This window comes from Anser cygnoides, chromosome 1, assembly GCF_040182565.1.
Source record: "Anser cygnoides isolate HZ-2024a breed goose chromosome 1, Taihu_goose_T2T_genome, whole genome shotgun sequence".
Classification (NCBI taxonomy): domain Eukaryota; kingdom Metazoa; phylum Chordata; class Aves; order Anseriformes; family Anatidae; genus Anser; species Anser cygnoides.
This window is the reverse complement of record NC_089873.1, coordinates 129,159,426-129,186,763: the sequence shown is the minus strand read 5'-3', so window position 1 is coordinate 129,186,763 and position 27,338 is coordinate 129,159,426. Positions and strand designations below refer to the sequence as shown.

Below are 27,338 nucleotides of genomic sequence, written 5' to 3'. Positions count from 1 at the left end.
TGCCCCACAAAACAAACAAACAAAAAAGCCTTCTACAGTAGGGTTTAGCTTTATCACCAGGCATGGCATAAAGCAATGCTTTATTCAAGAAAGCCCTTCCACTCGCAGGGCGGGCGTTTACACTGCAGGACCGTCGCTGCAGGACACATCAACAGCGAGATGGGGTGGCCGTACAGGTGGACACCTCCTCATTCCTGTCCCAGAGGACCACGCGGGGCTGGCGGGGCCTCAGCCGCACTTGCCCAGGCACTCGAGGAGCTCCATGCGGATGGCGATGCGCACGTGCCAGCCCAGCGGGATGAGGCGGATGTAGCGGGCCACGATGGGCGGCCGCAGCAGGTTCTGCACTGAGGATGACCGGTCTGAGTTGCCGTAGAAAACCTGGCAAGAGAGGCACGGGCAGGCGGTTCAGTGTGACGCTCACTGTCCACCGTAGCACGGGGATGGCCACAGGGATGGAGCCCTGCATGCCATGGGGTAAGCCCCGAGCCCCATCCACCCTGCTTCTCCCACAGCCCCCCTGTCTTGAGGTGCTTTTCCCCAAGGCCCAACACTTTCATGCCACCAAGTGGCTCACCACCACTGCGAGTGGCCGACGTGCAAAGTCTACCCACCCGGTTGTTCCCGGTCTGGTCCTTGTAGTAAACCCAGTTGAGATTCTCGTCGGTGCGGTACTGCACGCTGTACTTGGTCATCCACTCGTCGGCGTCGCAACGCCCTTGCGTGAGGATCCCCGAGATCACCTTCACCTCCTTCAGGTCGATCTGCAGCCACTGCCCGTTGTCCTGGTACTTGGAGAGCCAGGCACACCTGGGGGGACACCGCCGGCCCCGCTGCACCCTCCTCCATCACCCGGGCCACCCTGCCTGCCCCATGCTGCCTGGGGGCCAGCCCCCCGTGCCCACCCACGGGACCCCATGTGCACAGGGAGGTATTTTCAGACTCACCCGAAGCCTTGGCCATTGAGGCGGGCCTTGTTGGCTGTCCATGAGGAGTACCAGCCCGTGTACTGCTCGGGGTTGGAGCAGCTGATCTGGTCAGGGGTGACAGCGCCGGACTCAAAGCCCAGAGGCTTGTGGTAGGGGCACTCTGCAGAGCAAGGGAGAAAACATGCTACCATCAGGGACTGAGCTGCTCCGCCTCCTGGTTGTGTTTGCCTGGCTCTTTTGTCAACAACCTCTGTGGTTTCTTTGGACCCTCCCCTCTCTGGCCAGGATGGAGGGGATGCTCTTAAACCTGGACAACAACCCCTACGGAATTTTCTGCCCAGGGGACACAATGGCTTAATATCTCACTCCTCTTGCATGCAGTCATTAAACTGCCTAAGTCTGTACTGCTTGCAGCATTTTGGGGGGAAGGTTTTATTCAGGTGTTGTGATCTCCCAATTTCCTTCTTCCTGCTAGCAGGCACAAGCAGATCCAGGATGGATCCATGGTCCTTGATCCTGCCTCCAGGCTATTCGCCTCTGCCTGGTCCTTTAGAAATGTCTGGCATGGCTTTTCTTGCTGAGCTTCAGCTCCTCCATTCATTGTCTTGATATACAGCTGCGCCTACACAGCAAAATTGCTGAGCCTGTTCCAATCATCCCTCCACAAGCATCCTCAGATCTCCTGCATTTTCTCTTATGGGGATTATCTTTGTATTTGGAGGTGGTCTGGCCTGATGGAAAATGTGCAGTTAGTTCGGTGTCAGTGAGGTGTAATGCCTGGCCCTGCGGAAGGCTCAGGGACCTCCTTGTGAGTTTTTGCCTTCAGATCTTCAGGCTACCAAGCCCAGCTCCATAGGGGAGCAGGGACACACTCATTGCATGTGTGGTGCCCTCATGCCATATCAGCATGGCTCATTTCAAGGGAAATAAAAGAGCAAGTGAAGCTCTGTGCAGCTTTGCTCATGGGTGGGTCATTTTCAAGCCTTGGCCAGGTCTGACAGAGTGGTGTAATGCCTCTTGGTTACAAAATGAGCAGGGTGTCAGAGCACACCCAGGGCACAGTGTGACCACTGCCTCCTCCAGCCACTGCCCTTTGGTTGGCACAATGCCCAAGCATGCCAGCAGGATGGTCGAAGTCTCATCAGCAATTTCCACCAGGCCAGTATCTTGCATGTCAATATCTCATTAACATATTTTGTTCACTTGGTCCCTCATTAATGTATTTTCCCCCAAAAACCACACAGCTGCTGTCCCGCCTTCCTCCAGGCATGGAAACACCAAGTCCATTAACAACGGCCAGTACCAGCTGCTTGAAACCTCTGCACCCACAGCACACACTTCGCATTTATATGACATTAAAGAGACAATCAGAAGGAAACAGATTAGCTTTCACCTTTCTGAAGGGCTGAATGTGATGTGGTGGCAGGGGTAAAACCATGCTGTGGATTTATAGCCACCTGCCTTCTTGGGGACAGTTAATCATGCCCCCACCAGCTTTTCCACCACATTAAATGAAGTTCAGTAAATAGAAGTATAGAATCACAGGATGGTTTAGGTTGGAAGAGACCTTTAAAGATCATGTAGTTCAACCCCCCCATCATGCCCAAAGCCCCATCCAGCCTGGCCTTGAACACCTCCAGGGATGGGGCATCCACAGCTTCTCTGGGCAGCCTGTGCCAGTGCCTCACCACCTTCTGAGGGAAGAATTTCTTCCTTATATCTAATCTAAACCTACCCTCTTTTAGTTTAAAGCCATTACTCCTTATCCTATCACTACACGCCCTGACCAAGAGTCCCTCCCCAGCTTTCCTGTAGCCCCCTTTAGGTGCTGTTAGGCTGCCATAAGGCCTCCCCGGAGTCTTCTCTTCTCCAGGACGAACAACCCCAACTCCCTCAGCCTGTGCCCATAGGAGAGGTGCTCCAGCCCCTTGATCATCCTTGTGGCCTTCTTCTGGACCCATTCCAACAGGCCCATGTCCTTCTTTGTGCTGGGGGCCCTGGAACTGGTTAAGTTTTCTGTGTAAGAAACTGCTTGTAGAGAGCAGCTGAGGTGGCCCCATATGTTTACTACTTGGCAGGCTTATCTCAAAGGCAGCGTGGTTTTACTTTTAGCAACACTAATCCACAGATCACACAACCTCAATGCAATTAGCAGGTCACCTTCTGGCGCACAGTGCCATGCTGCACACAGAGACCCCCAAGCAGATGCTTGGTGCCCGCCCAGCCAAACCGGCTACACCACATAATGCCTTTATTGCTGACCTGAAGGAAACTCATCGAGTGGCTGTGAGGCCATGCAGAGAGAGCACTGCTACAACGCCAGCACAGCTGGTCTGCAAACCCACCCCAGACAGCATGGTCACAGGCAAGGAGTTGTGCAACGTGCATTATCCAGGAAACAGACCTTCCTTATGCAAGGAGGAAGCCTTCTATTCAGCTACAAGATGATAATTTGTGAGAGCTGTCTCTCACACCCAACCTGGCCAGGAGGTCTGGAGCCACTCTTTTCACATACATGTCCCTTCCCTCAACTGAAGCTGGATCAAACAGAGCCAAATCTGCCGCCTACCCCTCCTTGGTGCACGTGACAGCAGTGCACTACCATGCTTTTGCAAGGCTTTAGACTGAGAACTGCATGCCACTAAGGTAAAAAAAAAAGCACTATTAAATAGCAAGAGTATGCAATGTAAGAACAGGCTGGCATCCCAGAAGTAAGCACTGGTAGGGAACGACCACGAGAAGGACTTCTGAATGGGTTATCCAGCGCCACCTGCAACTCAGCGTTTCCACAAGGCTTTGCAGTGCTTTGAATGTGTTGATGCTATCATTTACGCATGACACCAGGACTGCAGGAAGCAGGGGGATCCTATGTGGTTATCTGGAGTGTGTGGTAACCTGTATTTCTCCAAAATATGCTTACACACAGCTCCATGCAAAGGGATACGGTTATATGTGTAGGATATGGAAGTGCAAGGGATGCCTTCTGAATGGAGCGAAACTCAGAAAAGGACAGAAGGGCCGCAGGTACCTACCCACCACTTGTGGGCTTCGTGAAGATGCAGTGACAAAGATGGTTGGCAAGATGGCTGCTCAATTCTGGCAGGAGGGATGGAGGGGAAAGGGGACACCACGCATGGTCAGGGGACAGCGTGGTGGAGGGTACGTGGCCCTGCACAAGGCCAACGCAGAACCGCAGAATCATGGAATATCCTGAGTTGGAAGAGAGCCACAAAGATCATCGAGTCCAACTCCTGGATCCCCACAGCACCACCCAAAAATCAGACCAGGTGTCTGAGAGCGCTGTCCAAACACTCCTTGAACTCCAGCAGGCTTGGTACCATGACCACATCCCTGGTGCCTGACCACCCTCTGGGTGCAGACCCTTTCCCTACCACCCAGCCTGACCCTCCCCAGTCCCAGCTCCATGCCGTTCCCTCGGGTCCTGTCGCTGTCCCCAGAGAGCAGAGCTCAGCGCCTGCCCCTCCGCTCCCCTCGTGAGGGAGCTGCAGGCCGCCATGAGGCCTCCCCTCGGCCTGCTCTGCTCTGGGCTGAACAAACCCAGGGGCCTCAGCCGCTCCTCATACGTCTTGCCCTCTAGACCCTTCACCACCTTTGTTGCCCTCCTTTGTATGCTCTCTAATAGTTTTATGTCCTTTTCATACTGTGGCAGACAGAAAAATCTTGACAAAACTGAGGGATGGTGTGGAAAACCTGAAATGCTGACCCATGCCCAGGGCAGATGAATCCTCTCCTGGGAGTTTCTTTGGACAGGGAAGAAGCCTGCGGGCCATGCCCCAGCCAGCTGAGCCCTGGGGTTGACGTGGCTTCTGTGGGAGTGGGATACGTGGAGGGAGAGAGAGCTCAGGGGAAGCAGACGGCTGGGTGAGGACGGCTGGAAAGCCTCTGCGCTCATCCGCTGAGTCACGCCGCGGGTGGGAAGCCTTCACATCCAACACCAGCGTGGGATAGGAACACCTGTTTTTTTCCCCCTCTCATTTCTGCAAGCTCTGCCGGCGATGTCATCTCTTCCGTCTCTTGCAAATGCATGTTTTTATTTGCTTTCCAGCCCGTCTTGGCTCCACTCAGAGTGCTTCCAGGGTAACCCACCCACCCTCGTCTTCTGGCAGAGCAGCAAGGCCAGACACTGGCTGCCGGGGTGGCCGGTTCCCCCATCTCCCCTGGGGAACCAGGGGCAGCAAAACACACCTCCAGCCATTGCACGGCCTCCTGCAGGAGCTGGGAAGAGGTAATTGCTTGTGGGCATAAGGCAGATACCTCTTTCGGTGGCACCTGGACAGAGCTGTGAATCCCTCTGGGCATCAATGTGACACAGGTGTAGACGGGAGGGTGGTTCTGTGGGTCACATGAGCTAAATCCAAAGACCAGTCTGGCACCAATAAAGCCTTTCTGGGGTAACACCTCAGAGAAAATGAGGAGCAGTTGTAGAGGAAAGAGCATGAACAGAAATCAAGGAAGTTGGGTCACTGAGGAGCTGGGCAGGGGCAGCCCGGAGAAAACTGAAACTTAATTATGGCCACCTATTGCTTAAAAAGATGTTGCAAAGAAAGGATAAACCATTTTCTTTGACCCCTGGGGAGAGAAGAAGAAGTCATAGGCCAAACTGCAGCATGAGGAAGTCAACCCACGTGGTACAAGAAGTTTCCTAAAGCAAATTCTGCACATCCATTAGCTTCCCTGGGCAGTCTGCTGGAGCACCAGTGCTGGGGGCTACAGGGACAGCAGGTACCCTCTCCAGGCCTGGGCTGTTGCTGCCCCTCCGCTGGCTCATGGTCACCCTGCACCTCCCATGGGCACAGCTCCACCAGCCCCACTGGCAGCTGGGTTTGGAGCAAGCACTGCTGTAACGTCCTCATTACAACACAAGGTGAAATGGAGGAAGCTGCTGAAGACCGTAACGCAACAATTGTTGAAAGAGGGATAGCCCATTACCTGGCATGCACTCTAAGCTGTTAGTCCTGCTGGACCACACCAAGTTAGGACCTCCTTGGCAATCGCATTTGCAAGCCTTGCTGTGCCACAGCTCCAGTCTCTCATCCTAAAGGGAAAGTAAAATAAATAAATAAATAAATAATTAAACAATCATCAACAATAATGACACAAAGCTAAAAACGAGTGCAGAGGCGAGTTTAGTCACCTGTGTGGTCACGTAGGGTGACATCCACAGGGAAATAAAAGGTGTCTGCAGCTAAATTTTGCAACCTACTTGGCTGCTGCTGAACCACAGTGTCACCGCAGACTTCAGGGCCCCCAAACCATGCCACCGAGCGAGCGCCAGCGGCCAGCTCCCACTGGGTGCCCCCAAAAGGACGCTGCAAGAGTGGCAGTGGAAGGTTGTTGCAGAGTGAGCCAGAGGAGACCCTGGCACCATATACCTTCTGGGGGTCATATTTTACTCCCTGACGCCAACAGCTGCTCTTAAATGCTGCCTGTGAAACTCGGGTGACCTTCATGGGTACAAACCCAGATTCACTCTTTTGTTGCGTGAAGAAGGCATAGGAAGAATTTCAAAATACAAAGATTTGAAAGTTGCCTCAGCTAAGGCGACCAGCACCCTCAACCTGCTAACAAACCCACGGCGGATGTGGTCCCACACCCACCCCGCGTTACTCCACCTGGCCCCTGGAGGTGCTGAGCGCTTGCTGCTTCTCCTGCCACCTGTGGGAGCCGAGCCAGCCGTGAGGACTTACCTCGCCGGGGGAGAGGGCCAGCGCAGCTGGGGCAGGAGGCATGGAGGGAAGAAGAGAGAGAGTTCAGACATGAAGATGCTGCCCGCGAACATCAGGAAATGCAAGGAGTATTACTCCTGAACTGGGTACAAATAAAGGGAGAAAGGACTGATGAATCTAATGCCTCTCCCCAGTCTGATTGCCAGGGGAAAGCAAGAGGACATGGGTATCAGCATGGGCAGGAACAGGACACTCTGTATGCCCATGTCATTGCTACTTCCCAATGGGTTTTCCTTTTGATGGCTTTGATGTCTCCTCTTTCTGATCAGACATGCCTGAAACATCCTGAGGAGAAATCCACGTTAGCTTCAGCCTCTGCTTTCCAGCTAATGTTGCTCCTATTCCTCCTTTCCATCTTCCTGCCCTAAAGTTTTTATTTCCCATTTTGCCTACAGAACTTGTGAGCTGATGAAGGGTGAAATCCCAGCCTGCAGCCACTGCCGGTCACTGGTGGCTTCGGAGGGGACACAACTTCCCTAGAGGTGGCTGTCATGAGAGCCCTCCCTCTGAACTGAGGTGGAGGAAACAAAATGTAAATAGGTCTTCCCAAGCAGTCTTACATGCAAGACTCCTTTTTGTTCTTTTTTTGGTTGGTTTCGTTTTTTTGAGGGGGAGAGGGGGGCGGGAGGTGCAGTGGCTGTAGAGGAAGAGCTGCTATTTTTGCAACACCTGACCTGTTTTATCATCTGCCCGTCCCTGAGCAATGGCTTTTTTTATACAAACCCCTTCCTTGCTGAAAGGGCTCTCCCACTTCCCCGTGAAGTCCAAAGCTGACTATTTTAATAGCATTTGGGCTGGCAGAATAGTGTCCAGACAGCTATGAAAATCATTTTTAGAAGCTCCTGTGACTGCTGATACTTCATCGATACAAGTCAGATGTCAGCCCTCACGTTTCCAATACCCACAGTGAACTTCCAAGCCACTAAGAACCAAGCTATGGAGCAGGTAAAATCTTGCATACAGAAACCATGAGAATACAGCAATCTCCAAACAGAGGTTTTGTGAATAGGAAAAGAGGATCTTTTTATCAAATGAATTAGGCTCTGAATTATTCACTGAAATCTAGTTATGATTTATTCATTCACACACTGTTACTTTGCTGAGCCTAGGAAGGTCCAACTAATGCTGGTAATTTACATCTTGCATTTATACAGCAAGTTTCGTCTCAAAAGATTCACAAATGCTGTGCAATTATAATCAACTGAAATATAAACTGTATACAACGCTCTGTTTGTTACTGAAATGCAACGGCTCCTAGGGTTTGATAGTGAGCTCGAATGTATCAAGAGCCTGAAAGAAGAGCTTATAAAGGAACAAAATGGTAAAGAAATACATAAAAACATTTTTAAATACAGACATGGCTGCCTTTGCTTCAGTTTCCCAGGACCGTTAAGCAGACCTCCAAACGTCCCACCTGGGCAGCGTGGCCTGAGAGCCCTTGGTGTTGGGAGAGGAAAGCAAAGGGAGCGATGCCCTTGCCTGCAGTTGGCTGGAAAAAGTAGTAATTGATATATTGGTGTGTTTACAGCTCTGATGGGCCCTGTCCTACAAAGGAAATGAAGAGGAAAGCTAGCTGCCAATAGTCTAAAAATGTGATGGCCAGCGTGCTTTTTTAGTGAGCGTGTTTGCCTTCAAGGAAGGTTACAAAGATAATTGGTAATTGTAGGTCAGACAGAACGAATTGCTGCAATTCGTGGAAGAGTCTAAGTCCTGCACGGCCGCCGCAGGCTGTTGTTTTAAAAGCACAGGATTGAAAAAAAAAAAAAAAAAGAAACAGAAAGAAAGAAAGAAACATTAAAAAGGAAAGAGACATATTTACAGCCCCTGAAGTGCCCCAAGACATTTGGCAAACCATCAGTTCAGTGAAATAAAACATTATTTCTGCGCGTTCATGAGAGAGAGGGAGATACAGCTTGCCCCTTTCCTGTCCCTCCATCCCACGTGCCGTGAGACACATCCAACACACGGCTGGCCACAAATGCTGCCTCACAGCACAGCACGTGGGGGCTGGCGCTCAGGTAAGCACCTGTGCATGGATTTGGGTGCCCATCCTGGTGGACAGGATGTCTTTCCTCAGCTTCTCCCCTTCTCTCCTCTTTCTAGCAGTGCGATGTCTGGTTTAAGCCCAGACTGCAATGCTCTTCAGGGCAGGATCCCGGTGATGGCTCAATGACCACCACAGGAGTTTCCCAAGTGAGGTTTGTGTGAGCCCTGCAATTTGCAAAGGCCAAGGTGCTTGTCTGAACACCGGGGGTCATTGTGTGGCTGCAAACAACGAGCAGGGATTCACATCAAGTCCAGAATGGGCAGGCAGGAGCGCAACAGGCTGCCATGCTATGAAGCACTGTCATTTTAGTGACAGGAACAGAAAAGTGCAGGTCTCGGAAAATCTCTGGTCAAGGAGAATGTGACTAAACACAAGATAGAAAGGAGGAAGGTAAATGTGGCCAGAAGTAACACGGGTAAAGGCTGAGCGCATCTCAAGAAGGTCACTGCTGGGAAATCGCGTTGAACATCCTGACCATATTGCCACGACAGCAAGCGGTCCTTCCTAGAGTGGCTAGAATTAATGGCAAATGTACAAGGATCAGAAAGCACGTTGTAACATAAAATGGAGAATTAAAATAAAGCATAGAGCAAACATCGGTCACTCGATTTACCGGAGTAAGTCAGTAAGTTGCCTGCTCATTGCAGGCACAGTATGTGGAAAATGTTAATGAGTTTATTGACTTGACAATTTAGGTGGCCTAGCTCTTCATCTGGAAAATAACGTTACCTCTTGTTTGTGCAAGCAGCATCTCCACTGAACAGGGCTCAGAGAGATGAGCAAAACCACTTTCTCCCTGCTTCTCCTAGTGGAGAGCACAGCCTGCACGGTGCAGCACGTTCCCTGCGTGGCTGCTCCTGCGCAGCTGCTCAGCTCCTTCCCTCCTGCATGCGTGGGACATTGTACAGGGGGAAGGAAAGCATTTTAAAACATGGAGAGATGTGACTGTGGCCCCAGAAAAGCTGTCTCGGGAATAAAAGAGGAGAATGGAAAGAATAGCACTGGCTTTATCACGTTTCTGGAAAGGTGCTGCTCTCTCTTGAGCACTACAACACAGAGCCTCAGCAAGCAGTTAGGTAATGCAACACAGAGGGCCAAGAGCAAAGAGCACCTTTATCTCCAAAGAGTGGGAAACCTCCTCCCAAGGGGGCAAATGCAGCCAGGAAAGAGCCGTGATGAGCCCTTGGTGGGGGCACCCTTTTCACCAGTACTGCACCTTTCCGCCTGCAAAGCAGCCACGAAGCTGCACAGCATTTTGCACCCAAAGGGTCCCAAGCCCTCCGAAAAAGGAGGTGAGTTATCTTCATCTGCAGGCAGGAGCCACCCTGGAGTCTTCAGATCTGCCTCCAGCGCAAGATTTGGGGTGCCACACAGGCATCACGAAAGCAGGGCGCTCATCCAGGGGTTCCCACATGCTCAGCCTGCTTCCCCTGGCTGCTGCTCAGCGCTAGAGCCAGCGACCGCAGGCAAGAGGCACCGCAGCGCCAGCACCGCTGCAGAGGGGAGAGGGGCTCATCCGTCGCGCTCAGCTCCTCCCTCGTGCTTTAATGCTGTTACCTTTTTCCTCATGTATTTTGTTGCTCTGGTTTTTTTTCCTGTTTTCACTTGTATTTAATTTTCTTTATTTAAATGGCGTTTTAATTTGGTTTCCATTTTTGTTCATTTGTATCATGTTTCATTTAATATGTTCTGGTATTTCTCTCAAAGTTATAAAAACCTTATATAAATAAGGACGAGTATACCTATTTAATTCATAGTCATTTCACTTTTACACCTGCTGTCTCCACAGTGTTTCTACAAATCTTTTATGTTGTGAAAATATTTGGAAAAAAAAAAATCAGAAAAAAAAAATCAACCTTTTCCCCTCTTCTTCTTTCAAGCAGGGCAATTATCTTTTTTCCAAAGTGTTCCTTTGAAAATTTTTGGCCTTTTCTGATCTTATTGACGTGTTTGTTCCTTCTCACTTGGCTATGCAGAGCATTGCCTGCATAGCAATTTTAGTAATTTTGCTGGATGTATCAGCTGTGCCAAAGGGTGGCACTAAAGATGTTATTTAGTGCGATCCGAAGGCGGGTTTGGGCTTTTGGTTTTTGGTTTTGATTTTCCAAAGCTGTGAAAAATATAAAGGGGTGAAAAAAAAAAATGCACCCTTTCTAACTATTGAGATGTGCCTATTCCCCGACGTGTGATGAGCTGGGACGGAGCGACGTGGCACCAGCACGTCACATTCAACATGCCCCAACCGTGTTCGTGTTACCCCCGACTTGGGGTGCTACGGATGGGGCTGGCGGCTTCTGGGGTGCTGGTGCAGGATCCTCCTGCTGCTGCTGCTGCTGCTGCTGCTTCGGAAGGGTCCCCAGCACGTGGGAGCCCAGCCAAAGCGCGGGGGCCGGGGTGCTCCTCTAAGCCGCTGGCTCTGCTGGAGAAAATCGCTAAGGAGCTTACGGTGGCATCGGGGCAGGTGGCTCGGGGCTGACCCCCCAGCACCTTCTCCATAGTGAGAGAGGAGGGGGCCAGAGGGGGGCCTGGGCAAAGGGTCGCTGCCCACCGATCACGTGGAAGGGGCTGCTTGGGCCGTGGAGCACAGGAAAATATGAAAAAAAACACAGTAGATTAAAAAAAGCAGTAAACTAGGGAGGAAAAAATAAATACCAAAATAGTGACGCCTGGAAAGTGATCCTGCAAGTGATTTTTCACTGCAGGCTCTCTGAAAATATCCTGATGTGTGGGTGTCTATTAAAAGCAAGCTATGCCTGGGCTTCGGAGCAAGGTACAAGCTCGTTCCAAGGGCTAATTGCAGTAATGCCGCCCATCGGGAAAAAGTGCTGGAGTCTGGGTAACAACCCCCTTCCAAGAAGCTCAGGCACCAGTAACATTTCTATGTGAAATGAAGGACAGCTGAGAAATCTGGTACGAGGGCAGTGAAAAACTATTGGCTAGAAGATGAAAAGGAAGACCCGTTAATTGGAGCAGGCTACATCTGAGCATACCGGGATGAAATGGAGGTACAGCCGTACAGGAGGTACAACGCTTTCCTGCCCATTGCGTTTGGTAGACCAAAATAAGTGATGGAAATAAAGGAGGACTTTAAAAATTAGACAAAGGGAAACGCTGAGAATTCAACATCTCTGGGTGATACATCTGTCCCACACTGACACATCATATTCCAGCTACATGTTAATGTTTGTTGATACTGCACAGCACCCAGTGAGATCAACCTCATCCTTAAGACATTCAGAGCTTTCCTGTCAGCTTTGAATAAGTCAGAAGTTCAAACACAATACAAAAATGATCTCCTCATTCCAAATTTGGGTTAATTAAAACGGAAGGAGACCATCACCCTGAAATTTCTGTCTTCTAGCTCCCACTTAATTGCTATCATCGCTACTTTTCTGAAAAGTAACTTTGAGAAAGCCCCAAGACTGATAAACACTTTTCCCATTTACTTTTTAACTTCTGATTGCTTTTTATTCTTAAAGAGCCTTTGAAATTCTTTTCCAGGACAAAATACCTGAAAGAGCCTTTAAGAAAAAGCAGATCTCTATCAGCAATGTCTTGCTGCTAAAGAAAATGATCGGGTTTTGATTAATCAAGAGTTTTGATTAATGAAGGACCAGTCTTTCATATTCTACTGTACCTCATTTTTCAAATCAGCATTATTATTTACTCACTGGCTCAGCTGCACTACAATTTTCTGTGCAAATTCATATTTTGACAAATTACATGGCAATTTTTTTACTCTGCAATTACTTTGTAAGACAGAGTTGTACTACTGAATATTCATAGAGCTGTAAGAACGCTGCTCACTCATGTACATAAATTACACATCTCCTCCACAATTTTTCCTTTCCCTGAATTATTATTATGCTTCCATGAGAGTGCAGAGAGGAGCTCACTCCGTACCCCACAGCCCCCAGCAGCACAAAGAGGAGTGGATGAAACAAGGAATACAAAGAGGGACATCAGAAAGCACCTCTCGGGAGGCAAAGTGCATACCTTTGTACCAGAAAAGAAGAGACAGCAGGACGCTTCCCATCTTGAGCTCCATCTTTTCCTTCCTCTTTCAGGAATAGCTGCTTAGCTGGCTGCTCAGCTTTCTGGGAAGGCATGAGATTAACTTAAGCATTGCCTAAGCACCTTACGCTCCTCCATTCTCAGGATTTTATCAAGTAGCATCAAGCCAACCACACAATTATTACTGTCAAGCTGCATCCTAGAGGATGTGCCATGGGTAAAAGGTAAAAAGTACTGAGGTACTGGCACTGTGAGTGTGAATCCAGCTGTGTATTTAGACATCTCCACATAAACAAGGATATGCCTACCTAGAAACCATATATACCCCCCATACAAACATAGAGGATATGTCTAATGCTTATAAAATATAGTCTATTATATGTACTGAATATTGTCTATTTTGTGCAATATGCATTAACTATCTTCCACGCCAACTATTTACCTCTACACCATCGATGCCTGTCCTAATAATTGCTGCGTGTAGGAATCTGCCCTGGCCTTACTGCTCTTTCAGTCACCTAATTGCGAGGGGCTGAAAACTACAATTAGTAGATCAAACAGAAATAGCACACTTTGGTTGTTTACTTGCAGAGATGTAAAAATCTGAAATAAAAAAACTAAACTTCCCTTTGCTAACAGTTCTACCTATCGTATTCTCTCGTTACTTGGTGCTGTCAACCCAGCACCAAAAACAGTTATAAATTTGGTTTAGAAGTGACTGAAAGACTCAAGGCTACCACAGCTTGCTAGCGATTCCAGCAGATCTTGCACCCGTTCCTCCAATCTCTGTTATGTGCAATTAGTGGTGAATTTTTAAAGGGGGCCTTTGAGAGCGATTGCTTCAGAAGCAGTTTCCTCTGTTTCAAAAGATGCCCGACTGCATGCGCAGGGAGTAGGTTATCACTGCATAACTCACGTGGGCTGCGGCTGCGTTAAGCTTGGTCTGTGTTCAGTCTTCTGGTCTACAGCCATTCAAAAAACGTGGGAAAAAAAAAAAAAGATGCTGATTTTTTGGAAAGAGTTCCCTGTGGCAGGATCATCTCACCTACCTTTGGATGCCTACAAACCATGAAAGTCCTGTCCATGGGATGTCAGACCCAGCATTCCTCTGCCGTGGTGGGACAGGGGCTGCGTCCCTAGTCCCGATGCACCCCAGCCTCAGCAGGCTGTGTGGCATGGAGAGGTTGAGCCTCCTGCCAAGTGGGGGTCACTGCTTTGGGCCCCAAACACCAGGGCATGTCAATGCATCCATAGACACACAGCAGAGATGAGCTGAGGCCTGCAGTTATCTACACTCAGTGTTGATTACACCCTTTTTAAGGTCACCCATCCCAAGGAAGGCCAGTCCTCCTCTTGATGTCTTCTCAGCCCTCCACCTCCATCAGTTGCAGAGATGGACCTGGTCCCACCTTCACATCTACCTCGGTGGGCTGATACATGGCTGGCCCCATCTTCCTCATGTTCCCTTCTGCATCCTCCTGTTGTGCAACCTCCCATAAATAAACCTCTTTTAGCAGGTCGGTCCTGAAGCATCTCACTCCTTGCTGCTACCCCACGCTGTAGAGCACCACATGTGATGGGGCACAGCGGGGCAAGCAAGCAGACAGCTCACCGCCGGGCACCAGAAAGGGGATCATTTTCCTCAGGACCGGGCAGCTCCTGATTTTTTGCTCAGAGGCCTCACACTCAATCACAGCACCCCTCACAGGACAGCAGGAGCCATCAAAAGGTCCTGCCATAGGTCTTAGTTTTGTGTGAGAAATACAATAGCTCAGGGATGGCGTTCAGAAATAGCACAGTTATTATCAAAGAGCATTTCATTCAAAGGGATGTCCTCAAAGCTGGCAGATCCCCGGTTATAAAATTCCTTCCCCACAGAAAAAAAAAAAAGGCACCCTTTGTACAAAAATATGTCTGTGGCATTACAAAATATGAAATTGTTTCACATGAAGAGTCAGAGAGACTTAAAACTGAAGTTTCTGTACTCCAGACCCTCTGTGTCTATTGCTGTTGATAGTGCTTCATTTTAATAACTGTAAATGGCAAAACCATGCTGCCACTGCAGACAGCATTGCTAAATGAATCACGTAGTTCATTCCTAGCAGCCAGGCAAATATTTCCAGGTATCAAAGACAGAAAACATTTTAAAGCCAGTGCACAATACAGCACCACAAAAGGCTATATTTGCCATTTATTTATTAAAAAAATAAAATAAAATTAGCCTGGCATTGGTTATGATTATAGAACATAATTGTGCCTGGTACAAACAGCCCAGAGTAGGACAATCTCTTTACATCCACGCTTCTAAGTAAAACAGTCAGGTCCACCCTTTCGACACAGCTTTTCCAGGTCTAGCTTATGTCCTGTTGACCCTAAGAGATTTTGTATGTTTTTATGGCCCTTAGATATTTTTTCCTGCTTTCTTCCCTCAGACTGTTGGAAATAACACGAAGACCACCCTGCACCATCAGGATGTTTTTATTGCACAAAGCTGTGAGTACAGCTTGCATTTCCAGGGGTACATAATGGTGTGAAGCCCAGGCAGAAGGGGGAATCAAGCAGAGCAGAGATTGTTTGACTCAGTGACTGGAGATGTTTCCTGGACTGCATCCCTCCCCAGATGGGTGGAGACACTATCCAGAGAGTGGCTAGTTGGCCTGCACCACAATTTTACCAGGAGCTTGCTAAAAATTAAACAGCATGGATGGCTGGAGGCCATTGGTTAACAAATGCAACCACAGCTCCACACCATTTGAGGAGCCCCATGCCAGCTTCTTAATGCAGACTTGGACTTTCTGCTAGAAGCTTTGTTTTAATGAGAAATTAATCTGCTTCTGGGCACAGCAGAGCAGTGTCTCCAGGAGCTCTCCAAAGGCACCAGCAGGTGCAGAGCCTTCCTGGCACTGGACTGCACCTGCAGCAGTGTCCTCGGGGGAGAGGCAGGAGATGAAGGTGCCTGTATGCAAGGGAAGCACAGCTCCACACGGTGATTTTGTGTTCCTCCCAAAGTCAGAGTGCCAGACAGTGAAATGAGAGCAACATGCATGAGTTCGTATGTCTGGAATCCAAGCACAGGCGCCACACGATTTCGTAGTGCTAATGTGTGACTGGAGCACTTGGGTCTTAGCACAGTTAGGGAATGTACAAAATACAAATTTATACGTGTACGTGTGAACGACAGGCATCGCTCAGAAGCAGGATACAGATGTGCTGAGAGAGTGAAACTGCCAATGGTTTTGGAGCTTGAGTCAAAGCTTCAGGAGCTGTATTCCCTTGATGGATGGAGCAATGGTGGTCTACACACGCTGAAGATCTGTCTCTTGAAATAAAATAGTAGCTTAAGTCCTCTTCTGGAGAAAAACAAACAAACAAACGAAAAGAAACAACAACAACAACAACAAACAAAACAAAACAACAAAAAAACCTTTCTCCTCAATGCAACAAAACAGATGCAGCTAGTTACTTGGTGCTGGCCAGCAGGATCTGGTGCAGTCCCCTGTGACACTGGGACTGTCATTAGCAGGGTGAGCATCATGGGATCACCACCCCAATTAGACGGGACATACCTTCACTGAAGTCTTGCATACACTATATTGGAGAAGTCTAGGTGTGGCTGACTCATATTTGGACCTGGAAACAACCCTGCCATGACAGGCGTTTTACCCTTGAAGCAGGACTTAGCATGGAAGTCTCATCTCCAGCTGGGGTCTGCTCACTTCAGTGTGCTGGAGCAAAGGGATCCTCTTGCTCCTGCACAGACATCTTTTCCCCAGGCCCCAAGAAGGCACCCAGGGGTTACCATTTTCTAAAAGCTTATATGTGCAAAATGAGATGGCATGCAGTTAAGTTGCTGTGACGCAGGGTGAGAAAACAAGGTATGAGGAGCAAATGAGGGAACTGCGCTGTTTAGTCTGGATAAGAGGAGGCTGAGGGGAGACCCCATCACTCTCTACAACCACCAGAAAGGAGGTTGCAGCGAGGAGGGTGTCAGTCCCTTTTCTCAGGTGACAAGTGATAGGGCACAAGGAAATGGCCTCGAGTTGTGCCAGGGGAGGTTTAGGCTGGGTATGAGGAAGAATTTCCTCACAGTGGTCAAGCATTGGAAGGGGCTGCGCAGGGAAGTAGTGGAGCCCTTGTCCCCAGAGGTGCTTAAGAGACAGGTGGACGTGGCACTAAGCAACAGGGTTTAGTGGTGGACTTGGTAGAGTTAGGTGACGGTTGGACTTGGTAATCTAAAGGGTCTTTTCCAACCTAAATGATTATATGATTCTGAGTTAATCAGCTCCCCGTTATTAAAAGCGACGCCAGTCTCAGTACTGGGGAGTGCACGCAGAGAGTTAACCGCGCACAGGGAGGCAGGCCGCTGCATGGGTGTCAGCGGGGACCACAAAATGGCTCCGGGGCACTACGGCAGGCTCAGCCAGCAGACGTAAAACCTACAACTCCTGCCCTGCCAGGCAGACGGGTGGAGGGAGCTTTGGTGCCCCAGGGGGCAGCAGCGAGGAGAAGCCACATCTCGCTGGCTTTCTCTGCGTTTTGTTGTTGTTGTTGGTTTTTTTTGGGGGGGTGAGGAGCAAGTCCTGCAGCTACACTGTCTAAAATTGTTTGGACTCTTACAAAAATGTGCTATTGCACAGGGCCTGCGGCAGGTGTAGGGCTGTCTCTCAATGAGCCCATGCCCTTCTCTTGCTGAGAGGAGACGTGTGTCCTGAGTGTCCGTGTGTCCTGCGGGGACAGGCTCTCCTGATTGAGTGGCCTTTCTGCTCCCCTCTCCATGCACCGCTTCTCCACCCCACGCAGGGCTTGGTCGTTTTAGACGGCTTACCCGATTGCACATTTTCACAGAGAACAAAAAAGAACAAACCGGCATTCGTTGCCGTCAAGGTAACGATAATGTTGAGTGTGGGGCACGGGAAGAAAAGTGAACGCCGCTGGTTCCACTGGGGCTCGAACCCAGGACCTTCTGCGTGTAAAGCAGACGTGATAACCACTACACTATGGAACCGCCATGTGAACGCTTCCCCCGGCGCTCCTCCTATCATCGAGGCACACGCGCGCCTCCTTCCCCGCCCCCCGCTTCCCGCCCAGGCGGCGACAGGCGGGGCCGTTGGGCGGCTTGTGAGGGAGGGCGGCGCGGCGCAGTGCGGCGCAGCCCCCGCCGCCGTTTTTTTAATATTTTTTTTTTCCAGTTTTATGTGTTTAATTGCCAGTTAATTAAAAATTTGATTAACACAATTTAATCACGACGCGTTTTCTGGTCTTCAGGTAGCTACAGAGCCGCAGCGAAGGGGGTAAATCGCTTTTAATGGCTCTCACGCCGTGAGGGAACCCCCGGTGAGGTTTTCTCTTCGCCTGTGGGCAAGCCCAGGGTGTGCGGCCGAGGGACGCAGGTAACGAGCCTGACACTGCCTCACGCTGCATGCCTTGGGCACTGAGAGCGCTCCCTTCCCGTGCACGCCTGCGGGACATTTTGCTTTCAGCCTGTGCAGTCACAGCATCGCTGCCATCTCACCCCCTCGGCAAAAGGCTGGCAGGCCTCCCCGTGCATCCCGCTGCTCCTTTGGTTTGCTCGGCTGCCCTCTCCTTGCAGATCAGCAGAGAGCAGAGGGCATAAAATCGTATCAAGCTGGCACCGTGCATTTCGGTGCCCCGCAGGTCGGCCAAACGGTGGCAAAGGCGGACTGAGCTCGGTGAGAGATGCACGAACACCCCCGCTGCTCCTGGGGAGCCTGGCTGCGTGGACTCCTTGTAAATCAGTCACGGGAAAGTGCTCCGCTGCTTGCTGCGGGGTGCTTCAGCTCGCTTTTCGGTGGGGGAGGAAGGTGTAGATGATTCTCTTGCTGCAGAAGACAGCGTTTTAAATAGCGTACTGAGAGGGAAGGCAGAATCTGAAGTTTGTCAGCGGCGGTAATGCCCTTGAAGCTGTTGCGTGGTGCCCGACGGATCCACCAAAGTATGATTTATCCCCTCAGATGCAGCGTGGTACATACTAACGAGCGTCCTGAAAACGAGGCCGTTTGCCCTCAAAAACCCAGCTGGAGAACATCGAGGCTTTTTCTTTACAAACCAGGCAGAGGGGCTGAGGTGGGACCAGCACCCCAGCCCTGCCTCAGGAGTGCCTCATGCCTCCCTGTCCAGCCCCTGCTCTCCTCCCCCCTGTAACGCAGCAGTGCCACGCGAGCACTCCTTGCTGTGCGGCTCACTCTGTGGGGATTGTGCATGACGCTCCTTTGCAACCATTTTTTTTTTTTAGGGGAAAGATATATATATTACGTGTTGATGCAGCACAAGAAGGCCTAAGTGCTTGTTTCTGCTAAAGGGGAGCTGTTGGAGCTGCTCATGCCATTCGCTTAAACCCACCCACACACCCAGGGATGTCCAAGGTTGCTTGGGTTGTGGCTTGCTGATAGACCTGCTGCAGGAGATGGCGTTTTGTCAGGGTGCAGGGCGGCACAGCGGCCCCTGAGGGTCCAGTCAGGCAGGTATTCATGCATTCCAGGGCTTCCTTGGCATTTGTCACACCACACCGAATTCAGTGATTGCCTTAAACGTAACATCTGTTATGTTTTACCTGGGGTTTTGCGCCACTCCAATTACCGCAGTCCTTGCCATACCAAATCCTCACGTGCCGGAGGGAGTGAGTGACTTGTAGAGGTACAAATGAAGGCTTCTTTTCCATGTTTACAGGACTGTGGTTAAAAATTGCAATGAGAAATTATTATTTGGCATATGCAAGGTAAATACATTAATTTTCAGAAGCATGTGGTGCCTGTAAGCAAAACAATGTATTGTTTGTAGCTAAATATCATAGTTTCCATGACTCTTGAAATTATTAATGTTTTGCTGAAGCAGCAGGTTATATATGGTTGCAAAATTATGCCTTTTTTTTGCCTTTTTTTGTCATTAGAAGCAGTTTCACAGCAGTAACATGAAAACAGAGGCGAAGAACATGATATTTCTAGACTTTTCTGACCATCTACCATGTATGCGATGGCTGCACTTACCGGCTGGTAGGCCCCAGTCTTAAAACAAACAAACAAGCAACACATAAAATAAAACCCTTTTACGTAGCAGTCATTAGTGTGTGAGTCCAACAGCTCCGTGGGCCCTCGTGACCTGGAGAGGCTGACTTAACCTCGAGGGGCCCAAAGCCTGGTAAGCTTGAGGCTTCAGGACGTAGGTTTTGCGCTGTCTGTGCAGTGTGCACCAGACTAGCAACATGCAGATCCAGCTTTCATTAGGCAATTCTTATGCCCGTTTATTTTTCCCATTTATGCCCATTTATTTTATTTTTTTTTATTGAAATCTGAGTGGTGTAGACAGCTGTAATCTCTATAGGCTCCAAGGGGAGGCTGAGACTAGTTTGTGGAGGAATAAAGTTGTTGAAATTATGCCATTGGGCATTGCTTTCCAGAATAATTTGCCTTCAGCTAACAATTGGGGGAAAAAATGTGTTGTTTTTTTGTGTGTGTGTGTTTGTTCATTATTATTATTATTTTGTTCTCATTTTTACAGAGGGTATCCTGGTTCTTTCATAATGTTCCTGTCTAGTTTGTTGCCCTTCAGCAGTTTGGAGGCCCTACAGTTGCATTTCTTAGCCCATGTTTCTGGTTTTGTGTGCTTTTTGCCAAGGATGATAATTTTGGTGTCTTATATCTGTTATCTTTGCACCTCAGAAATGTACATTGCAGGGGGATGTATTTTCCTGTTCACCCAAATTAACCTCCTGGGGTTGAATTGTGAGAACAGATTTCTGTCATCTCACTAAGACACAGGTTAATATGGAAAAGCCAGATAAAATTATTCAGTATATTTGTTTCTCCTTTATCTCTTCTGTTCCTTCTTTCCTTCTGTTTGCGTCCACGTGTCCAGATCTCTCAGTCAGGGACTTGTCCCCTGGCCAGTACTTTAAAATACCTTGTTGGATCACATAAAAATACTTTCCTGAGCTTAACAGGAACAACAGCGCAGAAGGAGCACGTTCACTCCAACTATCTTCTTCTTCCAGTCTTTTTGAAACATACTGGCTGCATCGCTTTGTAGTGGGTGCCTCGGAGAAAGAAGCCTGAAGCAGATCTTGAATTATGCATGTGGATTGCGTGCATGGAGGCTGGCCCAGGAGGTTGATTTCCAAAGCGTTTGGAAAACAGAACGCATGCAGTTACTTCAAGGACTGCTTGTAAAGGGGTCTCCCGCTTTCTGCACTAGCAACGTTACTTTATTTTTTTCCTGTGCTAGACTGCTCAACAAAGTATTATCAGCGTGTTGTTGCCTGCTGTCTGTTGCAGCTGTTCATGCTTGCCAAAATCCTCTTCAGCATCTTAAATGTGCGCGTGATACGTGGCTGCTGAGCAAAAAAGCTCAGCACGTGTGTGACGTGTTGGCGGGACTGGTGTGTTCCCTTTGCCCCGTGTAGAACGGAGGATGGTCTTGTTAGCTCCAGCCTTTGTCCTTGGACTTGAACGGGAAAGGCTAATTTGGAAGGCACATTTGTTTGTGTTTCCTCAAGTTGCACGTTACTGTGATCCCCGTACGTAACTGGAGAGGTGCCTCAGTCCAGCAAGACTGACTCTTTATCAGGTGGCTCGATCACATCAGACCACTGGGACAGGGGACGAGCAAGTTCCATGAATACCAAGAGAAAACACGCAGGAGAGACTTTGTCCTACAGAATCTAACAGCTAAAGGTTTGATTCCTCTCCCACTCATCTTGGATGAAGCATTTTCTGATGGATTTCTTGGCTACTGGAACAAACCTCATAGCCTCTCGTTAGCAGAAATCTTGCTAAATGCCAGTATAGATGAATTTATCAGATACAGTAAATGTTTTGTAAATGACGTGTATCCCCAGAGTGCAGAGGAAAGAGGTTATGATGTATTTTTGCTTGCATGCATTTTGGCAGAACAGCGTGATCATACATAAATGATTAGCTACTGTAACTCTGATCAAGGCAAGTGCATCCTGCCAGAAAAGCAAACATCAACGCGCTTCTGGGTCATGCAGAATTATGGAGCCTGGTACGTATTTTCTTTGCTGTCTCACTTCACAGAAAAGGAATAGCTTTGAAAGTGGAAGCTTGTGTCTGGGACTCCAGAACCTCAAAGACTAGCTCAGTCAATCAAACCGGTGCATTCACGCGGTGCCTTCGACTTTGCTGGTTTGGCAGTTTTAATATCTTTTACATGTTAAAAAATGTGTGCGTTCTGTCACAGTGAGGGAACGCCTCTGTCTGTCCCGCAAGATGATTTCATCCCTCTGTCCAGGTGCCTTCACAGTGCTAGTTGATGTCTTCAGAACTGCCACCAGACCGATGGCAAAAATTTCCTGAAAATCTCATGTTATAGCATTGTTAGGCCTTTGGGGCAAGCAGTGAAGATCTTGATCTGATGGTCTCTGTTCTCACAAATGTTTTGCTCCCCATCCCACCTATTTCCCTGGGGGAGCAGGACCTGGCCTCGGGGAACTCCATCACAGGGAGAGGCTGCAGAGGAAGGGGCGCTGTGATCCCCATCCTTTTGGCGCTTCCTCCCACCACCGCGTGCATTGTAACCCGTGTTCCTTTTTGGACCCAGCACCCTTGTGGTAAGCCCACAGGAGTGGCTGCTGTGCTCTGCTTGTCACTGAACACCGAGGGTAAGGGTGGCGTTTAGGGCAACTGATGCTGAGGAGTGTACCGCCCAGGAGTATACTGGTGGTACCACAATACATATGTCTGCTGATACCTAATACTTTTGAGTTGTTTGGCAGTGTATGTGTTCAAATTTGCGGTGTCCCCGTGCTGCTCGTGCAAGAAGTGGCATATTCTTCCACCAGCACTTGGACTTGGTGGCTCTGCCCTTTGTGGGCACCCATGAAGGGACTGAGAGCCCACACTCAGCGAGGCAAGGAGGCAGGTCAGAGGTGTGGGCCCTTTGGCCAGGGATCAGAGTTTGATTTCAAATCACACAGTATCACGGCTTCCTGACCGCACAGGGCAGCCACGCTCACCGAACTTCTCGGCCTATCCCATCCCTTTTCTGCAAAGGGAACGGACAAGCTGAGTCATGAACTGAGACCCCCGAACCCCAGTCACAACCTTATGGGGAAAACGTGTGCATGGAGAGCACCCAAATCACTAATGTATGGACACAGTGCCTCATGGCAGCTTCAGCTGGCAGCATTTCTTTCCTTAGGAGCTTTCATAATCATGCCAGTCACATCAGGTAACCAAATACCCAGACAGTCGGTACATCTTTTTTTTTTTTTTTTTTTCCCCTGTGTTGTACTAGATCTGCTAAAATGCAAATCATTGCCTCATCGCGGCGGAAAGGCCATTCCTCTTGAGAGAGGCCATGTGACTTGAGATGTGAAGCCAATAACTTCAGCCCATCCCTGTCTCTGCCTGAGATTCGGGAGGCATGGTGACAAAACAGGTCTCCAACAGCACACAAACAGCGCAGCCGGAGGGCTGCAGCCATCAGCTTTCACATCGGGCTGGACGATGAAAATGGCATTTTCCCCTGACTGCTTCTGAGGAGCAGGGCTCAAGAAATTTCCCCTCGTGAAGCTGAATAAACAGGTGGGAAGCCAGTGCGTTGCCAGCTTCAGAGCCCCTGGGAGAACCGGAGTACCTGTTCTGCTGAGCTGCACCCTCATTATGCAGTTCTGGTTCCAAAAAGGGACGGCTTTGTCTTTAAAAGGAAGCTTCTAAGGGTACTCGTGGAAAAAAATCTCTGTACTGCTGAAGAAGAAATAAAAAACAGGTAAATTCTTTGCGTCAGGTATATATCTTTTTTCTTAGCTCACTTTTAAGGAGCAAATTGCCTACATCCTATGTCTATGCAGTGAGTGACAGAGCTGTGTGGTACTAATTATAATTCTGCCCTGAGAAAAAGCAGTGTGCTGCAAACTATGAAGTTTGACCTGGACTGAATCAGTTATCCAGAACTTCTGAGTATTGATGAGATCAAATAGCTCTGAGGCTACCATATTTCATGTAGTTTTTCCTTTAGGGAAAAAAAAATGATGATAATCTGGAACCTTGTTCTGATGCTTAACTTAAACTTCATTAAAACCAATATAAATTTCATCTGAAGCATGGCTTTCATTTGTAAATTGGCTCAAATTTCAACACATTTATTCTGGAGCTTTGCTTTTTAGCCTATTTCCCCTTTGAAGTAAGGAGAATGGATGTCATGGGATGTCGTCAAACTCCTGCTCATTATCTGCCCGACAGTCGTCATTCAGATTTCCCACTTCCTCTAGGATAATAAGCTACAACTGTTGTTGAATTTTATGCTCCTGTTGGGCCTCCAGTCAATAGAAATAATTTTGCATTGGGATTTTGAGTTTTCTCCTTGCTTCCTATAAGATTCTTCATCTAGAGGCATTTAATGTTTCTGAAAAGAGAAATGGTAGCTTCTTTTATATTTAAAGGTGATCTACGCCCTATTTTTGTGCTTGTATTTGCTTAACGCCCCCCCTCCCCCAGTCTTTCTGTGCAAAACTATGAGGCTGCTTGCTTTGTTTATTTTCTACACAAAACCTGCAAATGTTTTGTGTAAATGTATCACCCTTTTGATTGTGGATTACGTGAACTGACTTTCTCCCATCATTTTCCTGCAGATTCTCTTTGGACTTGCATGCAGTTCCTGAACTGAGTGATTGTTTGAACAATCTCTGCATGTTCACACCTTGTGGATCTTGCTTTTACTTACTTTTGCAGTGCGTTTTTGGGCTCAGGAATATGAGTCCACCTTAAGGAGCTGGTATGTCTTCATCCTGTTCTCTTTCAGTGAGGCTTTGCTGTTTTTCCAGTGTTGCTGCATCCATTCGGTATTGATTCCTGGCCCAAACATTAAGATCTATCAACAGCCATTGCCAGAAGTGATTCCAGCAGCTCTGTAGAGAGCTTAGCTTTGCTTCTCTGAGCAGGCTGAAGAATTTTTTTTCTGCTATGTGCTTGAAACAAATATGTTGAAACAAAAAGCCTTTCTCCTTTCTTTCTCTCACCTAATAGGAATGTCAGTTTTTCCCATGGATGTAAAATAACAGAGAGCTAAACACATACTGTTTTGCCAGTGTTTGATCTTACTGTGTCACCCCTTGGTTGGCCAAACTCAGTGCTGATTTACAAAATGACTGCTCTGGTGGTCCACAGCCAGGTTCTTTTTCACTGCATTAGTTGACTGTGGTGGCTTCATCCCACTTTCTGCAGAGTGAGTCTTTCAGCTAATGAATCTAAATAATTTCTAGATCCTTCACCTTGGCAATCCCAACTCTGGCAGTAAAGCAGTTCTGAAGAGCTATCCCTCTAACGGTACTGACCTGGAGGTTGTGATTTTGTGCCTGGGGTTCTCTTTTCTAGGTTATTTTGCTCTTTCCTCCTTCACTCCTTCAGCAATGCACAGAAGAAAATCCATCATAAACCCATTTCTATATTTCTCAGTACTCTGCAGTTCTCATTTCTAATGGAAAGCATCTCAAAGTGAAGCCTGTGAGTCACAGAAAATTAAAACGTTCGTAGCGAGAAGACATCAAAACAAAGCCCCTGGCATTGGAAGCATCCATCCATCCACCTGATCTTTATGGGGAAAACTGTCCCTATCTCACCACCTCTGCACCCATATGTACCTTGTAATGCATGTTATGGGAGCAGATGATAACTGCCTGTTAACAAGTATGGATGAGAGACAGTAGGGTAAGGAGGCACGTCGCTGGAGATAGCTATGGAAACAACTTGCAGGGCATGTAGCATAGCTATGGAAGTTTCATCCAAATCAAAATAAAAGGAGGAACCTTTTGTTCTTTGTTTATCAAAGGTAAGAAATAAATGGAATAAAGAGTCAGAAGTTAAAGCCTAGTGCCTCTCATTCATATGCCTTCTATATCCACAGGCTTGACCTAGACCTAGCTCACACTTGTCTATAGTAGTGTGGCTTATCCAAATTTAAAAGATGCACTAGGCTTGAAGGGACAGCTCTCTGCCCAAAGGACCTGCAGCCTGATTTCATTAAAAGTCAGCTATAAATCTTTACGAGATTTCCATTATTTTTGAGGCAGCCTGGTCTTTACGTGACTGATAAGCTGAAGGCATGATTGATTTGGGGCAGCACCTATTACATCCATATCAAATGCTGCCGGTTCGTCGTCTCCGTAAATCAGGCTCTTGGCAGCTCAGGATCTGACAGCCAGGTTTCTGAATGCTTGCTGCAGCTCAGCCTTCAGTGGCTCCCACCCCGAAGAAGAGCAGGACGTACCCCTCCTGCCTAGCCTGCTGCATGTCTGTAGGCATGGTTGGAGCAACATTTTATTTTGCTTCAGTGGATGGGCCATGTATTCATTGCCTGTCCGATCACAAATTTGCATTTTTGCTGAACTGAGGGAAATGTAGCAATTTCTTGGAGTTATATCTAGAAATGGGATGGATCACTGGCTTGTAGGTACTGAATTATTGTCTGCTCTTTAGTGAACACGACAGACTCTCTTAAAGGTGAATTATACAGTATCCAGAATGCTAACACAGCATTATGGCCCAAATTCTTATCCAGCTACCTTCTGTCACTGAAGCCTTTTCTGATACCTTGAGATAAAGCCCAGCTTTCCATTTCACCTGGAAACACTTTGGGGAATTTTGTAATGGCAGATGATTGTTCACCAGCCACCACTGCATTGCATTGTAAATATTTTCATAGATATCACTCTAACATTTTAAACGCTTGTTTTTCAACCTTCTTACCCATGGAAGGCCTTTGTGGTCTTTGCCTGGTATTTTAATACGTGTTTGCCCAGGAAGGCAGGGTTTGGCACAGAGCAGGAGCTACCTTGAACTGATGTACCTGAGGGAAAAGAAGGGGGACTTCTTCCTCTGGAGATGCTTGGTTAGGAGCAAAGAGGAGCTTTTGCCTGGAGGAGACACTGGCTCTTTCCGCAGTGGGTTGTTCCGATTGTTCATGGTCCTTTAGTCTGACCAGAAGAGCAGAAAGTGAATTCACTGAGCCCGGGTGGAGGCTGTGCTGGAGGTTTCAACAGGTGAGGCTGTGCTGGGGTCTGGAGATGTGGGCTGGCTGCCAGGACAGCTCTGTAGCCACCTGAGAAGCCATCAGGAAACAAGGCAGTAGGTTGAACAGTGGCTATGTCCACTTTAGGATACAGACATTTGGGACCGAAGATGATGATTCCCCAAGCTTTGAGTGCATGGCTTCATTTACTGCTATAGCGTAAAATTTCTGTTCCTGTCTCTCTTCATTATTCCTTCACTCAAAATGATGCTGGAAGTCAAAGAATTTAGAGGTAGGAGGAGGGAAGAGTGGGGACGACTGGGAGAGAAGCCCAAGTGTTTGCAAGTAGGGTGCCATGGTCCTTCAGGTGGCCTCGCTTGCCTGGGTCAGCAGGGCACTGGTGGTTCTGTTTGGGGCTCACGTTCCCCGGTTGCTCAGGACGCGCTGCCCTGCCCCTGAGCGCAGGTGATGTTGCTGGAGCAAGGCTGAAATCGTAAGCTCTGGTTTGGTCTTCGTCTTCAGATCACAGCTCAAGTTGTGACTGGCTGGTGTGAGATGGTCTAGTGAAGACTCCTCTTTCTCTGAAGGGGGCATGTGAGGAGGTGGTATTCAGGGCAGTAG

General features: G+C 48.5%; 2 protein-coding genes, 1 long non-coding RNA gene and 1 other non-coding gene across 9 annotated transcripts in view; 1 reads left to right on the top strand and 3 right to left on the bottom strand.

Annotated features, from left to right (window-relative positions):
- Positions 1-189: 189 nt before the first annotated feature.
- RS1 (retinoschisin 1) lies at positions 190-13,824 on the bottom strand. The gene is made up of 6 exons (XM_013183847.3): positions 12,720-13,824; positions 6,638-6,663; positions 5,880-5,985; positions 948-1,089; positions 615-810; positions 190-381 (listed from the first exon to the last, which is right to left on the bottom strand). Exons 1-6 carry the CDS (start codon positions 12,769-12,771, stop codon positions 229-231), a joined length of 675 nt encoding a protein of 224 aa, XP_013039301.1. The 5' UTR covers positions 12,772-13,824; the 3' UTR covers positions 190-228.
- Positions 13,825-17,669: 3,845 nt separating this feature from the next.
- On the bottom strand, positions 17,670-17,742 carry TRNAV-UAC (transfer RNA valine (anticodon UAC)). The gene has a single exon. It is a non-coding gene; the product is annotated as a tRNA-Val (tRNA).
- A 125-nt stretch (positions 17,743-17,867) lies between these two features.
- PPEF1 (protein phosphatase with EF-hand domain 1) overlaps positions 17,868-27,338 on the top strand; it is a 36,199-nt gene continuing 26,728 nt past the window's right edge. Inside the window, exons 1-2 of one of the 5 annotated variants that reach the window (XM_048066828.2) lie at positions 22,996-23,480; positions 24,343-24,485. The gene's annotated coding sequence lies outside the window, so the exon portion shown is untranslated. Of the gene's footprint in view, positions 18,128-22,995; positions 23,481-24,342; positions 24,486-26,726; positions 27,320-27,338 lie in introns of those variants that run through there. The other 4 variants (XM_013183911.3, XM_013183914.3, XM_013183910.3 and 1 more) reach the window with 4 other exon arrangements.
- On the bottom strand, positions 18,121-26,727 carry LOC106037819 (uncharacterized). 2 transcript variants are annotated; one of them, XR_010826212.1, is made up of 6 exons: positions 26,556-26,727; positions 25,045-25,211; positions 24,435-24,562; positions 23,349-23,455; positions 19,309-19,426; positions 18,121-18,738 (listed from the first exon to the last, which is right to left on the bottom strand). It is a non-coding gene; the product is annotated as an uncharacterized lncRNA (long non-coding RNA). The 2 variants fall into 2 exon arrangements; XR_001208290.3 differs by having other exon boundaries at positions 23,349-23,458; positions 26,556-26,726.